We start from the raw sequence: 16,690 nt of genomic DNA on the forward strand, positions 1-16,690 counted from the left end.
TCACAGTCTCTTTCACCAGCCAGCCTGAAAAGCTTCAACTCCTTCAGAACAGAAAAGAAGCTTCCTCTTCTATGAGGGAATTGAATCTACATTTTCCCTGTAAGTAGAAAAGAGAACCAGGTATGATCATCATAAATTCTCTGTTACTTCAAGTCCACATAATTTAACTACCAATGTCTTTTTCTTTTTCTTTTTTTTAACTACCAATTTTTTAATAGTAAAGGCATTCATTGACAAATAGCGAAAGAGTTGTTTAATCTTTAAAGTTTTCAGACTGTAAAAATGCACCAGTCATGTCTCATAGACTATATTTTGCCAGAACTCATTTATTCAACAGATATTTTACATTCAAAGCACTTTGATGATGAAAGAGAGAGGGAGGGAAAATGAGATATTTCCAGGGGAGTCCAGAAAACGAACTGGCAGGGATACTACACTGCATTTCATCAGTGCAACCAAAATCAGTCTCTTGGGTTCTGTACTAGTTTCCCATTGCTATAATAGTAATAGTTCCCTATTATATAGTTATAGTAGTTTCCCTGTTGCTGCTTCATATTAACTACAAGTTTAGTAGCTTAAAACAATATAAATTTATTATCGTACAGTTCTGAAGGTCAGAAGTCTGTAATGGCTCTCACTGGGCTTAAATCAAGGTGTCGGCGGGGCTGCTTTCCTTCTGGAGGCTCTAAGAAAGAATCCAATTCCTTGTCTGTTCCAGCTTCTACAAGTTCCTTCTGAATGGGAGAGTGTAACAAACCCAAATTGGGTGCACACACCCCTAAAGGAAAGCAAAATAGGGAAGATTTACTAAAATTCAAGAAAAGAATTTCCAGGGGTAGGGGCCTTGTCTTAACACATTGCGTTCACTGTATTTTTACTCTAAAGAAGTATTACATCATGATAATAGATCATATATATATATATATATATATATATATATATATATAATGGTAATATGTACATAACATACAAAATTTACTATTTTAACCATTTTTCAGTATACAATCAGTTGCATTAACTACATCTGCAATAATGTGCAACCATCACCACTATTCATCTCCAGAACTTTCTCATCATCTTTACAGAAGCTCTATACCTATAAAACAGTAACTCCCATTTCCCCTCCCCCAGCCCTTGGTAACCACCGTTCTATTTTCTGTCTCTATGAATTTGCCTGTTCTAGGTTCCTCCTGTAAGTGGAATCATACAAATGTGTCCTTTCATGGATAATGGATGCTTTGGACTGAAAGACAGGAAAAGAAACTGAGACAAGCCAAAGCAGTTTCTGTCAGTTCCTTCACTCCCTGAGGCATGTCTTGGCTCCCCTCCCATGCAGGACCATCCCTCCTTCGTTGGATGACTGTGTGGTAATGATGCCAGTAGCCTCCTCCTCATAGCTTATTATTCAGTTCATCTCATCTCAGTTCCTGTTTTGTACAGGCTGATTTCCCCTTTGCTGACTCCATCAGCTGAGCTCAAAAACAGAGTTGCATCTCTGCTCATGGTACAAATTGCTTCTTGTGAAGCCAGGCTGGGTCCTAAGAGGCTATCCTGGCTACAGTGGAGCTTTGTGTGTGACCAAGGGGTGCTGGGCATGAGCCAGGCTGGTTGAAGTGGTGAGTTGTTGCTGAAACTCACACCCTCAAGCCCTGAGTCTTGGAGGGCACTGTGATCTGGAAGATGACCTTCCTCATGAAATATAAAACAAAAGCAGCCTCTGCTTTTCCTGCATTGTAATTATCAGTGACTTTGTCAGAATTGGCCAATTAGGCAGTCTTGGACAACTCATCTCCCTCAGCACTTAGTGCTTGGGAAATTCTATTACATTTCCAGATCATGGGGGAGATGGAGCAGATTTCCAGTGTGATTCCTAATTTGAAAAATCTGTCCTTGAACTTTATTCTTAGCTCTATAGCTACTGTTCCAGAACTTTATTCTTAGCTCTATAGCTACTGTTCCAGAATGTGGGCCTCCTTTATCTCTGGCTAGATGTTCTACGTGTATGTTCAAATGTATAGAATGTTGCAGATAATAGTGCACAAGCCAGACAATTGCACTTTTCGGTCAAGATAATTTCAAAGTGGCTTCAAAGGGAATTGACTAAATCTTACAGTCTTGGTCCAAAATCTCACAGTCTCCCTACAAGAATGTTTTTCTTGCCTTGGACTATGTCCAGTCTGTTACCTGGTACAGTTTGTTGTTATTTGGCTAGTAGACTCCCTGATTCACTTTGCATGACATTTATTCTTGTTTTAAGATTCTTTCTCTTGGCTTCCTCCCGATTCCTCTTCTCTTAAAAATTCCTGAAACAGGCTCTTGCTTGACGCCTTCATTTCATTATTCTTCCATCTTGCTAGTGATATGGTGGACATTGGAGACAAGGTTTGGTGCTAGATACATCTGCCTTCAAAGCCGGACTGCTACTTACTAGCTGTGTGACCTTGGGCAAGTAATTTAACCTTTCTAAGCCACAGATTTCTCCTCTGCGAAATGGGAATAAATGATTTGTTATTCTCAGGGACGTTGATAGGATTGCTTAAGATAAGTCAGAAAAGTACCTGGCACATAGCAGATACTCAACGAATATTAACACATACCTCACACCCCTTTCTTTCTGATTTAGTTTAATGTAAGCCCTTCCCAGTCTGTCTTCAACTGACCTGAATTCCTGAGACAGAACCCCAAATGTCCAGAGTTCCTTTAGGTCTAAGCCGGCCTAAACTCCAAATAGGCTGCCCTCGACGGAAGCGGGGAGATTGACAGTCTGTATTCACTTGGCTTTCTGAAATTGGTTCCTGCTGTCCTCATCTGAAGCAGCAGCGACTACTTGACACCGCCCTTTAACCTCTCCAAACCAGGCCATGTACATGCTGGCGAAAGGGGTGGTTTTCCAGAGAGACACCGGCAAATTAAGTCCCAAATACCTGTGAGGTGGTTCCACAAACTGAAAGTGGCCAAGGACAAAGAAAAGATGTTTTACCAAGAAGGAGGGACTCTTTTAAGCAAGCCAGGACCGTCTCACCTGAGCGTTGTTACCCGGGCAGATAACTGGGCAATTCTTTCCGGGAGAGGCGACCGCGCTGCTGGAGCGCGCTGAAGCCCCCCAGGGGCCGAGGGATGTCGTGCGCTCAGCATTACTAACAACAGACAAGGGCTTGGTTTCTATTTGTGAAACTTTCTGTATTGGTTGGCAATTTCGCCCCAGCATCCACCCGGATTTGGACGGTCTCCGCAGCACAGTTGTGATGGGATTCCAGAGGGTTCAGGTGACCAATAGGTTGGACAACTGCTGACAGTGAAGTCTTCGGAGTGGGGCTCCGAGGGGAGCAGCCAGCTGAGGTCTGAGAGACGCGAATCAGCGCCGGGTAAGTTGCAGTTCCCCGCTGAGCCCACTGATTTCTTTGCAGACTTTAATCCAAATTACTCACGAGGATCATTCTTCACTTCAATTATTTGTACCTAATGCTAAATACTGCTGCTTGGGGTGTTTGAGGTTGGGAATTTATGTCCGCCAGGTCTGTGTTTATCTCCTTATTTCTACCCTTGAAATCGGGCCTCCGTCTGGGCCCCCAGCGAGGGCAGGGCGAGATTTCGGGAGGGAGGACAGAAGGCCCCGCGAACACAGCGGCTCCTCGCGGTCCCCAGCCCGCGTAGCCCAGGACCCTGAGAAGGGGCGGGGCAGAGGACGCGGCAGCAAGCGGAACGGGGTGGCAGCGCGGGGACCCAAGTTCCTTCCAGCTCCTGTCCTCGGCGTCTCAGCCGAGCAGCACGCCCCGGAGCGGCGCTTCGCTTCTCTGAATCGTTTCTCGGATTGCCCTGGTAGCTCGGATTTGGGGGGTAGTGGGGGGGGGGGGCGTGGCGGCGTCCTGGAGCCGCTTCCCGCTCTGCGCTCCCTCTCTTCGCCACTGGGACGTGCGGTGATCTCTCAATGCTGCCAGCTTGCCTACCAACCGCGAGTCGAAGAGCTGCACTCACCTGGCGCAGCTTTTCACCTGATGAGCCGTGCGGAGCCGGGGACTCGAGAGGAGCCGGAGGTAGCGGGTAGACTGGGGAGGTGGCGGGATAAGTGGGGTGGTGGGAGGGACGCCGGAGACGGGAAGGATCCCAGGGTAGGTCAGAGAAGTTCCGAGGTCCTTTGTAGAATGTAGGAAGGGGCTTCTACGCAGGGATGGAGGATTTTTATGGAGTTGACCTGCAAGGGAGAGCCACTCTGCTGGGCTTGGGTCCACCGGAGCCGGAGCGTGATCTTCAAGGCATTTTGCGCCGGATCGCTCTCAGTGAGAACAAAGCATGAGCCCTGCGTGGTCCCAAGTGCTGTGTTCCGGACTCGGTGGCTTTTCTCGGTCCCCAAAAGTGAGCACACAGACTGCGAACGCCCGCGGAGCACCCCGTCTCGAATTTAACCGAGGCTGGAGCAGGAAAGCGCGGCGTATTGTTTGGCCCGAACACCCCATGTGAATTCCACCTGCTGAGATTGCCGCGGAAAAAGCGGAATTGCTGCATTTTATCCTTACCCTGCCCGCCTGACCGTGACCGCACGGTGGGGTTTGCTATCTACCCCCTTAAAAAAATGATGCTGTCAGGGTAAAGCAAGTGGAGAACCTTCGGAAGACGGGTTATTTAGCCCTAGTAGGAATTAAGATTCAAAGGAAAGGGTATTTTCAAGAGCTGCCCTTACTGTGTTATCACAATGGAATTCGGAAGGTTCTGAAGATGTGGTGGGAAAGTGCACAGAACTGAGGGTTCCGGAAATGGGTTTCTTAGACTCTTTCCTTAGGCCTCGTAGCAACGAACTTCATTCTGTTTGTTCTTGAACTTCAGTTGCTGGTCTGAGAAGTGGGAGGATGACTGGCCCTACCTCACTGGGTGGTTTGGGGGATAACTGGAGGGAGGGTAGTGTTTTGAAAAGTTTCAAGTGTGGTCTTTACTGATTAAGGTATCACCACATTGCTGCCCACACCTTCCTCCTGGCCACCAACAGAACCTTGTTTGGAGCAGAGTAAAGGCAGCAGCTTCAGGGCAATGCTGGAGTTTTCCAGATTACCTGTCTAAAGTGGCAGGAGGTGTCTGTTTCTCAGTCTCTTGTTGCAGTACCTCGTGAAACTGCCCATCACAATGTGATGTCAGGGGACAGGAACTTTGCTTTCTGCATCAACTACTTTTAGGGCTTGTGCAAAGTGGGGCAGCTGCTAGAACCGAGAGTCCGTGGCCTCTGGAAAGTTAGATTTGATTAGACATGTTTTTCGCGAGACCATTTAACTCCAAAAACATTGCTTGATTTCTGAAGTTGGAGTTCTCGATTTCTAACACGGAAAATCTGTCAGAACCAAGGATAAACATCCAAGAATAAGCATTTGAGGAAGATAAGTAAACAGCTCCAGAAAGAGGACATTTCCTTCTCCCCCCGCCCCCCACTCATCTGAAGGCGCTCAAATAATGGCACTGACAAATTTGAATAGTTTCCCTTCCCTTGTCACTAAATTTAGATTTATGTGGAAAGGAGAGATTCACATGGTTGGTTGTGTTACTGTTAAAATTAAGCAGTTCTTTGTAGATAAGCATGCCCAGCTGTCAGAGATTATAAACATGAGCAATACTAGTGCCTGTGTGTCATATTCTATCTTTCCTGGGTACCAAATAAGGCCTCTGATTGGTTTTTCCATTTTAATTAACAGGAGTTGACAGATGACTGAGTTAAGAGGTTGGGAAATAAAACTAGGTCTCCTTAACTGTGCTGACTTAAACTGAACTGTAAGTCTTTATAAAATCATACTGATACATAATTAAAGCTAACTTTTATAGAATGTTGTGTGTCAAACTGAGATATGCATGTTACAATTCATTTAGTTCTCACAATAATCCTGTAAAGGAACTGAAGCACCGAGAGCCTTGCCCAAGGTCACACAGCTAGTAAGTAATGTCTCTCAGATTGGTATAAAAATTATATTTGATTGGGACTCTTGTGGTTTTTCTTGTTTGTTTTTTGTTTGTTTGTTTGTTTTAACTTCTGCACTGTGTTTTATACCACACATAGAGGTGGCATAAGTGGTGAGACTGAACTCTGCAACAAGGTTCCAAGGTTTGGACCCTGAGAATGCCACTGGGTTGCTGTATAGTCTTGACTTTGCTTCCTTTTTCTGGCCCTCAGTTTTCTCATCCTCAAAATGGTGATAATGATCCCATATTTGAAGGAATGCTTTATTTCTCACTAGAATATGAAGTGTGAACTGTGGAAGTGAAATACTTCTCAGTGAGTAAAAGGAAGTTTTGAGTCAAATGTTTTTGTCATTTATTACATTAGGCTGGAAACTGGCAAATGAATGGAAGCTGGATGAAATTAACTACAATGTTCGTGTAATTTGCCCTTGAGTTATGTTTGAAAAATTGTTATTTTCCCCTAAAATAACTTTAGTTCTGTTCTTAGACTCTTAGCTTTACATTTATTAAAAGAGATAAATATAAATTAGACCTCAAAGGGTTTTTTTGTTTGTGTTTTTGCAGGTGTCAGGGAGGAAAAATATTCCTCTACCCTTCTAGGTTCTTCTGGATGATCTAATCAAATTGACATGAGACAGATTAGCAAGAGAAAAACAAGTTAAAGTTTAATTGCACGTCTACCTCCTGTATTGATGGGAGAGACCCAAGAAAACTGAGTAACTTGCCAAGAGGCAGATGCCACCACCTTAAATACTACCTTGTGCTAAAGACAAAAGAAGATGTTGGGAGTGATCGGTCAGTTATGGGAGGTTACCAGAAAGAGCACAGCAAACAAGAGTAGATTGTTATGCAGATTTAAGTCTGTGCTTTTTCCATTGAAAACAGGTTTCTAGAGATTTAGATATCTGCTACTTCCTGGTGCAGTGAGGGAAACACCCTTAAAAATGAAAATTTCCCTTACAGAAGTCCTTAGGTAAATGTCCTTTTACAAAGGGTAACTTCTACTTGGTTTTCCCAGCTTCTCCCATGTCTGTTGTTTCTTAAAATTAATATCCTAAAATAATACCCTAAAGAGGTATATTTTGGGGTGGCAAACTCTGCCCCACTTCATAGGAACATTGAAAAGCACCCACGGCCAGTAGGTGCTTTTCTCTAGTCAATTTCAGGTGGTGCAAATTGGAAGGTGGAGTTTTAATTTCTTCCTACACTTTTCTTTCTACCTTCTTTTATTCCAATAAGCTATAATAATTCAGAAAACAACTGAATCATGAAAATATATCTAAAGTACTTCCCTATTCTCTCTTTCTTTATTTGGTAATTGCTCTCAGAAGAAAGCTTTTGGTACATACGACCACTTTGAATCTGGTAGGTGAGAGAAGACTTAAACTTTTGTATATGCATATTTTAAGGGTATTTTAAACAATATGGCTCAACTGTCAAATCATTTAAACTATCCTAGGACCTATATAAAGTCTGTTGTTGTTGCTCACTCTCATTTAGTCTTGGTCTGTGTGGACATTTGGGCTGAGGGAGATAAGCATGCCAATGTCACTGGCATTGCTGGATTCATGGAAGCCACTCTGTGCTTGGTGAATTTTGATATTTTGGAGAGTTGTTTGGGTTCGTGAGATTTAAAGGTCTTCCCTTCACCACTGTGCTGTTGTGGGTAAGACTGTGGACTTGGGAGCAAGTCCATTTACTGGCTCCATTTACTAGCTATGACTCAGTTTCTTATCTGTAAAATGAAGGTAGTGATGTTGTATCTACCTCATAAGTTATTAGGAGGATCATGGTGTGTGTGTGTGTGTGTGTGTAGAAAATATAGAACAGTGCCATAGTAAATGTTAGTTATGAATTGATGATGGGTAAGATACCAGAAGATGAGTGCTATGGGAAAAAATAGGGCATAATAAAATAGTAAATACCTGTAGGGATGCAGTTTTAAAAATGGCGATGGTGTCACAATCCAAAGGTAAATCAAATAAAGATGGGGCGGCAGAGAGGTGGAAGGGAGGGGTATAGAGATAGTAGATGAGATCAGAGTGGTAATCTAGGGACACATGCTCAGATACAGCAAATGTGGGGTTTTTTTTGTTTGGTTTTCAACTTAGGGAATTTTCTTATGGGAAATGTCAAAGTTAAAAGTAGAGAGAATAGTACACATCACCTTCAACTATCAATGGTCAATTGTGTTTCATCCATACCCCTCCCAGCACTTCCCACTGTATTATTTTAAAGCAAATTCAAGAAATTCTATCAATTATTTCTAAGTATTTCTAAAAGATAGGCACTTAACCAAACACAACCATAGTACTTAACCTTTTTGACTTTGTTTCCCATTTATAAATCTGGACCAGCAGAACCTCCCTTGCAGGAGGTTTAAAGGTGAGGATGGATGCCCGAAGCCCTTAGTGTGGTGTCTTGCAATTGGTATTCAATTATTTTACCCATTGTGCTGATCTGTCTTTGTCAACACTTACTTTTTGTTTTTCTTTCCTTTTTCCAGATGATTCTATTGTGGCATTTTCACTTCTACCTCCTCTCTCATCTCCATACATACTTGTATTCCCTTGTAAACCAAAATTAATTTTAGACTGTAATAAAGAATAACAAGCATTTATTTGAGCAAACAGATCTGCAGCCTGGGAGACACAGATTTCCAGTAGAAATTTAAATTGTGTTTTGCCAAGACAAAGGGGTGGGGGCACATTTTATTGTGAAAGTTTCCACTCAGGTTCCCTATTAGATCTGTTTTATGTAAATGAGGAGTCCATTGGTCAAAAAGGAAACCAGGAACTCCTTATAATAGTTGACTCAGATGGGTTAAACTTGTGTGGGCAGAGTGCAGGAAGCCCAGAGTTCATTCTGTGGTTCTTCCTGCTATGGAGTACGTGAGGAGCCCCTGTCAGCAAATGACCCTAGGCTCTCATTATATCTAAAATGAGGGCCCTCAGTTGACCATGGGGAGTCCATCTCAGAGATCAATTCCTTCTCAGGTTCACAGTAAATGAATCTTTATTTACTCTCTATTTCCCCCTTTAAGTTTCAGTGCCCTTGTTCACAGCCTACTTCCATCTTGTGCTCCTTTGATCCCTGTAGCCCATTCAATACCAGCGCTGTCTAGTCTTCCAGACTTTTATGAAGAAAGATGGGTACTCCCCCCTTTTTTTTTGACAGCATTGTTGAGATTCAGATAGAATTCACATAACATACAATTCACCCATTTAAAGTGTACAGTTCAGTGGTTTCAGGGTATTCACAGATACGTGCCACATTACCAGTAGATTTTAGAACATTGTACCTGTTGTACCCTTTAGCAATCACTCCCTATCTTCCCCCTACCCCAAGCAACCACTGATATACTTCCTGTCTCTGGATTTGCCTATTCAGGACATTCCATATATATATGTATATGTGTGTGTGTATATATATATGTATGTGTATATATATATATTTAGTTTCATATATATACTTATATATGAACAATACTGCCATTAACATTTGTGTAGAAATATTTGTGTAAATATATGCTTTCATTTCTCTTGGGTCTATACCCAGGAGTGGAATTGCTGGGTCAGACGGGAACTGTATGTTTAACCATACAGTTTGGAGAACTGCCAGGCTGTTTTCTAATATGGCTCCCCCTTTTTATTTTGCTCAAACATGGGAATCTAGCCATCTTTCAAGTGCAGGTACCTACTTTTACTTTGGGTAAATGTTTATATTACTATTTTTTCTAAATCTTATTTAGTTATCTAATCCTATTCATGTCTTTTTTGTTTGTTATTATATTTTTATGTATAAGGTTTTAAGTTGAACATTACTTAACCAGTGTTCCCCAAAGTTGGGGGTGTATACACCTCTGGTATACAAAATGATTCATTGGAAAGCAAGAACAAATGCTATTTTCATGTATGCTTTGTAATTACACAATGCATTGGAATAGCTGTGGATATGTAAGGTTTATAAATAAATAGTGCAATATTGGAGATGTCTGTGCAAAGATGTTCTTTATAAATAGGAAGGGCATAATCATAAAATTCTGAGAAAAACTGTGCTAACAGCATGAAATAAAAAATAGCTCTGTGGTTCTTAATCCTATGTTTTGTGACAAATCTGATGGGAAAATTTTTTTAATTACTTTGCTAATGAAATAGAAAATATCTAATTTTAGTCCAGACAGACCACGTAAATACCAGGAAAGAGGTTTAGATCAGGCGTCAGATTTTTGTTTTTGTTCTACTTCTGCTAATTACTAATGGTGTGACTTTGGGCACGTCCCGTAAGAGTCTCCATTTCAGTTCTCAGATAGGCAAATAAAACGTGAAATATAATGGGTCATCATTATGCAGAGTGAGAATGGTGAGTGTGACATACAAGTATGCAGTGACCACAGGAAGTTAGTTATTTAGGTGTCTTGGGCAACTGTACAGTATTTTAAACAAATATCTGGCATTCCTTGATCTTTGCCTTTGTTGGTTCTTCCCCTTCTTTCACCCCACCCCACCTATTGCTCTTGACTGTTTTCTGTCCTTCCTCTGTGTTCTGACAACAACCTTCTAAATTAAGGGTCATTGCCAAAGGTAAATTAGTCACAGAGGAGTCCATGTGACGCCATCATTGCAGCATGTTTCCTTCCTGGGGCTTTAGTGTTAGAATATCGGGTTCAGCACATGCTGCCCTGAAGGTGCAGCTGTGTGAAAGTCGCATTTCCCTCTGATTCTTGGCCACTGTTGGGGAAGCTGTGGCGTGGTATTATTGAGCGCCTTAATGGTTTCTGTGTGATGTGATAGTTTTAATCTGTTGACATCTTTGGGGATGTGAGTCTTTGTTTAAAGTCAAAGCGTGAAGGGAAGTAATACAAAAAGATGGGAAGAGGTTCTGGGGAACTGTGTTAACCAAACAGCTCACATGCTATGGTTAAAGATCTGTTGACTCTCTTTGCTTGTGTTTGTTTATTCCCAGGCATGCTCAGTAAGACACCATAAAATTGATAGAAAGGAATTTTACCTTTCACCCTCAACTCTTATTTGTGATTTCTATTCTCTGACATCCTTTATTTTAAGGAAGTGGTTGGCAGATGTTTTAGGTCGTGATCTTCAATTTCTTCTAAAGGGTGACATCTTTTCTTAACTTCCTTTCTTGGGCAACAGAAGTAATCAACATAACCATACTTAGGTACTGTTCATTCGTTTGTTCATGCTTTCATTCATATACTCAGAATATATTTATTGAGCACCTATTATGTGACCCCTGTTCTAGGTTCTGGGGGCAGAGCAGTGTCCAAAAGAAAAAAAAAAAATTTAAAACTTGCCCTCAGAGATTTTACAATCTAGTGTTAGTCTTTAAGGTTAAATACAATGAGGAATAGTGCTAAAGAGTAAAGAGAAAATAAGAATTGGGAAGGCAGAGAGGAACTATTGGGGAGGGACAGTTGCCATTATTTATAAGCTGACCAGAAGGCCTCACTGAGAAAGTAACATTTAAAATGAGTCTTTAACTACAAAAAGTCTTCTGTTAGTAGTTAATTCTGGGCCAGAGAAAATCCTAAATCCTAAATCTGAGATGCTTGTGTCCATTTATGGAGTAACTTTAACATTGTTAGAGGTATTAGGAGCTATATCTGCTCATCTGACATCAAACTGCTGGCTGCTTATGGTCTGAAAGACTTTTGTGGGGTCCCTGTAGGGGTCATGGTGGCTCATGCCCAACTGAGTCACCTGCCCCTCTTAAAAAGGTTGCATCTTTACAGCCGATACTGTGGCCCTGCAGTGGGCCTGGTGATTGATGCAGTCAATCTTGACGGGACCACGACTAATGGGCAGGGACCTGTCTAGAATAACTAGGAAGGAGAGTCCTGAGGTCTCTTGTCTCTGGGGCCTTTGTTGCTGCATCTCAGTTAACTAGCAATCTGGTCTGTGCTTATACTCAATAGGAAAATCTCACTAGAAGTGACGGTGAGCCTTGCAGCTTGATTTCTCTACCTTTAAAATGTTTTTGGAAATTGATTTTATCTTTGTACCTAAGCATCTCTGATTCAAAGGACCTTGTTTGTGACAGTGGAAAGCACTTGGAGAAGATGCCAGGCATTGCTTAGACCCACATTACCCACTGCCTGTCTGTACCTGAAATATATAAATGTTTGTTTAGTTGCTCACTGTCTTCCCTCTACCAGAATGTAAACTGCTGGAGGGCAGGAAGCTTGTTATAGTCACCACTGTTAGCCCAGTGCTACCAAAACAAAAATAATGCCAGTCATGTAGCAGATGCTCAATATTTGTTTAACTGAATAACAGACTACAAGCCATGTGGCAACAAGCAAGCATATGATGGTATCTTATGGATTATCTGAAGGTCAAGAAATAGAGATGTTGACCCTCTATCACTAGGGCCTGGACTTTATTCCCAATCGTTGCTCTCTCCTCTGTGTCAATCTGCCTTTCAGAGAAACTCTTGCTCCTTAATGAGAGTCCAACCTGGCTTGTCATCCTCTCTCTGCCACTACCCAGCTGTGACCTTAGACATCTCTTTAAATCTCAGTGGGCCTATTCCAGCTCTAAAATGTTCTCCTTTTATAACCTGGCAAAGCCAGCACCTGCTGGTTATCTGTGTGAAGCAAGAACAGCTTTGTAGAAGGAAGTGGAGCAAGCACCTGCTTCTGGAAATTACTTTTGATAAGGAAGTCTGTTTTTGCTCAATGCAGTTAAGTCAGTTTTGTATCCAGGAGACTCATAAATAACATCAATCCCTTTGAATTATTGACCTTAATCTGTTTATAAAAAATATAGGGATCACTATTACTTACCACTTGTTTGAGGCTTTGTAGTTTTCATATGATTTCACATATGTCATCATCTATACACAAAAATAGATATGACATATAGAGAATTGAGAAGAAAACATGACCTTAACAGCTTAATTATCTTGGAAATAGTGAGGTTATCATGAGCTATGGATACGGAACTGAAATTGAAACTAGTAGGAGAAGAGGTCTGGTAAAAGACAGTCAACAAAAAGCAACATGAACAAAGATGGTCATTGCTGTACAAGTATATTTTTTTAATAGTGAAAAACTGGAAATAAATTTCCATCAATAGTAGCCTGGGTAAGTAAAGTATGGTACATTTATACCATAGAAAGTGGTAAGACAGGGAAGAAGAATGATATGATATACACCCTCAAAACATATTATTGAGACAAAAAGACGTCAGGTTATAGAATATGTTCAGTGTAATCCCATGTGTGTGTACGGAAAACAAAGTGTATCTTTTGATCTGACATATGTACATTAATTCATAGGAAAAGGTCTGGAAGGAATAAAATGGTAAACAATATTATTTCTGGGAATGAAGTAGAATTGGTGAGACTTGGTGAAATGAGTGCTTCATGTTTTACTCTAGGCTTCTGTGTTTTAGGCATTCTATAAAAACATAGTCATGGTTTCCTTTTGTAATTACAACACCCAAAATTACTGAAGAGGAAACAAAGAGAACTAGGGATGCAAGGTGAGATTTAAGGTCTTGAGAAGGAAGATGAAGCACTTCAGGGTAGAAGTTTGTGCCAGTTGTCACCATATCCTGTGATATTTTGTGAATGGTGATTTGGAGTTTTTGCAGTATTTTCAGGATGTCATGTATATGTATATATAGATATAAATATAAATAGAGATAGATATACTCATAGACATGTATAGTAGATCTCTCTCCATATACATACATATATATATCTGCATCACTTCAAAACATATGACGTAGAGAGGAAGGCCCCCAAATTAAGAAAACCCAAGAATTTTTCATAGAATTTTCCCATGTACCTTCTTTTGGTCTATTTGTAATCATTAGGTGAGAAAATTTTCATATCTTTATGAAACATGGATTTAATTCTACCCCTATATGAATAATTCTGCCACAGTAATAGAGCAGTTGTATTTACCACAGAAGTTGTTTCTCTAGCTCATGACTTTATTTCTACTTTGTCGAATTTGTGCATTTTGTCCACAACTTTTATTGAGCCCCTGTATACAAACAACTCTGTGACCTGGCAGACAACAGACAAGGACCCTGCCCTCATGGAGCTTATAGTCGGGGATAGAAGGGAATGACAGTAAGAAGCTAAAAAAAATATCAGAAATTGAGAAGTCCTATTATGAAAATTAAGCGAGGTGATGTGACAGGGAGTAACCGGAGAATTACTTTAAGAGAGGAAGTTAGGAAAGTCTCCTTGAGGAAGGAATTCATAAACCAAGGCACGTAATAAGACAGGAAGGAGCCAGAGCTGTGATCACTTGGGGAAAGAGCACTCTAGGCAGAGGGACTAGAACAGCACCGTGAGGATGTGCGAGAGCTTGTAGGACTCAAAAGCTTGTGCAGGACGGGAACATACCATGCCGTAAGGACAAGGTAAAAATTTTGGATTTTAGTCAAGATTTGATGGGAAGCTACTGGGGGGAGAAGTTGATTGGGGGAATCTGATTTAGGTTTATAAAAGATCTCTCTGAATACCTCTTGATTATAAATAGATAAGAGTGAAAGCAGAGAGACCCATGGAGAAGTTGGCAGGAGGTCTAGGTGGGAGAAGATGGTGACTCAGACTAGAGTGGTAGCTATAGATATATACTTGCTAATGGGTTCAAGATAGGGAAAGAGAGGATCGGAGATGACTCATATTTTGTAGCCTCACCTACTGAAGGGTATGGTATATTCCCTGAGATGAGAAAAATCAGGGAGGAGAGGTATGGGGGAAATCAGTGTCTGTTTTGGATGTATCAGGTCACGATGCCCACTAGACAGCTGTCAAAGAAGCAGTAAGATATGCTAGCCTGGGGAGGTCAGGAATAGAGATCCATCTAGGAGGCATCTACATACATAACGATGGCGTTATTGAAAGCCCTAGAACTGACTCCAAACACACAGTCACCCCGTACCTGTGTGCTCCACCCTTCATGTAGGCTAAACTTGCCTAAGCAGACTGCTTCTGTTTCTAGGCCTTCCCTTTGCTGACCTTGCTTTTGCTGTTGATGGTTGCTTTGAGCTTTACAATGTGAAGGTCAGTGGGAGAACAGTAAAAGGACACGTGTTGGGCCTGTAATTACAGTGACGAGAGCATTTCTCATTTGTGTAGCTCTTGACATTTTCATCAAGGGATGCAGTATTTTTCATCAAGGGAAACCGTATTTACTGAAGCTAAAAACTGAACTTAAAGTGAGCAGACAATTTTAAAGATAGATTCTAGATTCATACTGCATTCTTTAGGTATTAAAAGCTAATTATAAATTTATATTGCTCTTATATAAATATTATAGGTATATAAATTTATATTGCTCTTACATAAATAAGTATTCATGTTAGTTACACGAAACAAAGTTTTTATTGCTATTGATTATCCTCAGTCTCACATGCCATTGTCTACTTTGTTGAATTACAAATGCAAACTAAATAAAAACAAGAAACTGAAAATATGTCTTTACTCCCAGATGATATTCCCATTTTGGGTTTGACATTTTGTTTCATTGGAATAATGCATAGATGTTTTACATTTTATTGTTTCATTAGCAGTATTCTTACATCTTTTATCCTGTAATAAAAATAATCTTCAATTATTTTTATGTTTTGAAAAACCTTTCCTACTCTAATGTCCTGCCCCCTATATTTGCTGCTATGGCCAATTTATTTATTGATATAAAATCCAAGTATATCTACTATGTTGTTTAGGCAAAATACAGACTTTTTTTTTTTTTTTCGTTTTTTACCTCTTTAAAGGAATTTGGAGTTAAAAATATGATTGAGTCCTTATTTATCTTGAATAATTCTTGCTCACTACAGATAAGCTCTCCTGCCCGGCAGCCAGCCACATGGTGAATTCAAGGCCCTAATCCAGTAATACAACGGCAGTCACATCAGCCCTGAGCCTGGAAAGATGGTGTCACAGTCTTCCGGCCGGCAAGATTCTCCTGTGGACCCCTGGGAAAGGGTCAGCAATTACGGTGGCAACATTGATGGTTTGCCCAGCCTCCTGGACTCTAACCACCCCCCTTGCCAATCAGACATCAGGGTAACGAGGCACAAAGCTGCCTGGATTAACCCCCCATGTGTGCAGCAACAGCTGCAGGATTTGCCTCTTCAGGTGCCAACAACGGGCAACAGTGGCAGCCACTTTGTGGGGCACGCTGCCTCTCCCTTGGGCCCTTCACCATCATCTCTTGAGGATTCCATGAATGGGACAATATTATCGAAGCCCACTGTGGGTTCCATGGGCAGCTCAGGTCATAAGAGCAGTGATGTTCCTTTTACCTCAACGCAAGAGCAGGCAATGCTCCCAGGACGCTGTCCTCGAATGTCTCCATTCCCGAGCTCTAGGATGTGCACTGCTTCCCCACGTTCTAAGGCTAACAGTGCTTGTTTCACGCCTTCCCAGCTGACAGCTTCCACTGAGAAAGGTAACTTTAGTCGGGGGCTTCCCTCATTCCTGTCCGTTCACACAGCTGCTTTGTCTATGTCTAAAGGTCTAAAGCCTGTCTGACTGCCTTCCTCATGAGAAAAAAAGGTCATGACTTTCCACTTGGAACAGAAGCCTGTGCATTAGCTCATTTAATAGTGTTGTTGGCCCAGCTACCTGGACCATCACAGCTGGTGAAATGAAGTATTTCCTTTCTCCGTAGACTGTGGGGAAATATCATCATAGCTCAATGTAGTTGATAATGTCACCTGCCATCTTTGAGCTGGTGTGTGCCTTCAGGAACTTCCAGCTCATTGTC

The 16,690-nt window shown here is 41.4% G+C and overlaps 1 protein-coding gene and 1 long non-coding RNA gene across 17 annotated transcripts in view; one reads left to right on the forward strand and one right to left on the reverse strand.

Moving 5' to 3' along the window:
• Positions 1-238: 238 nt before the first annotated feature.
• On the reverse strand, positions 239-3,703 carry LOC141571066 (uncharacterized). Of its 2 annotated transcripts, none has more exons than XR_012495584.1 (2): positions 3,023-3,703; positions 239-778 (listed from the first exon to the last, which is right to left on the reverse strand). It is a non-coding gene; the product is annotated as an uncharacterized LOC141571066 (long non-coding RNA). The 2 variants fall into 2 exon arrangements; XR_012495583.1 differs by having other exon boundaries at positions 2,661-3,652.
• The window catches only part of RUBCNL (rubicon like autophagy enhancer), a 36,241-nt gene continuing 22,771 nt past the window's right edge, over positions 3,221-16,690 (forward strand). For 5 of the 15 annotated variants that reach the window (XM_074329964.1, XM_074329973.1, XM_074329975.1 and 2 more), the window contains exons 1-3: positions 3,882-4,037; positions 5,676-5,751; positions 15,759-16,372. In XM_074329964.1, the coding sequence (XP_074186065.1) occupies positions 15,853-16,372 (520 nt within the window). In that variant the 5' untranslated portion in view covers positions 3,882-4,037; positions 5,676-5,751; positions 15,759-15,852. Of the gene's footprint in view, positions 3,366-3,878; positions 4,038-5,675; positions 5,752-5,847; positions 5,911-13,816; positions 14,337-15,758; positions 16,373-16,690 lie in introns of those variants that run through there. The other 10 variants (XM_074329965.1, XM_019753564.2, XM_074329968.1 and 7 more) reach the window with 9 other exon arrangements.

The sequence above is a fragment of the Rhinolophus sinicus genome, linkage group LG04 (genome assembly GCF_036562045.2).
Source record: "Rhinolophus sinicus isolate RSC01 linkage group LG04, ASM3656204v1, whole genome shotgun sequence".
In the NCBI taxonomy this organism is placed as follows: domain Eukaryota; kingdom Metazoa; phylum Chordata; class Mammalia; order Chiroptera; family Rhinolophidae; genus Rhinolophus; species Rhinolophus sinicus.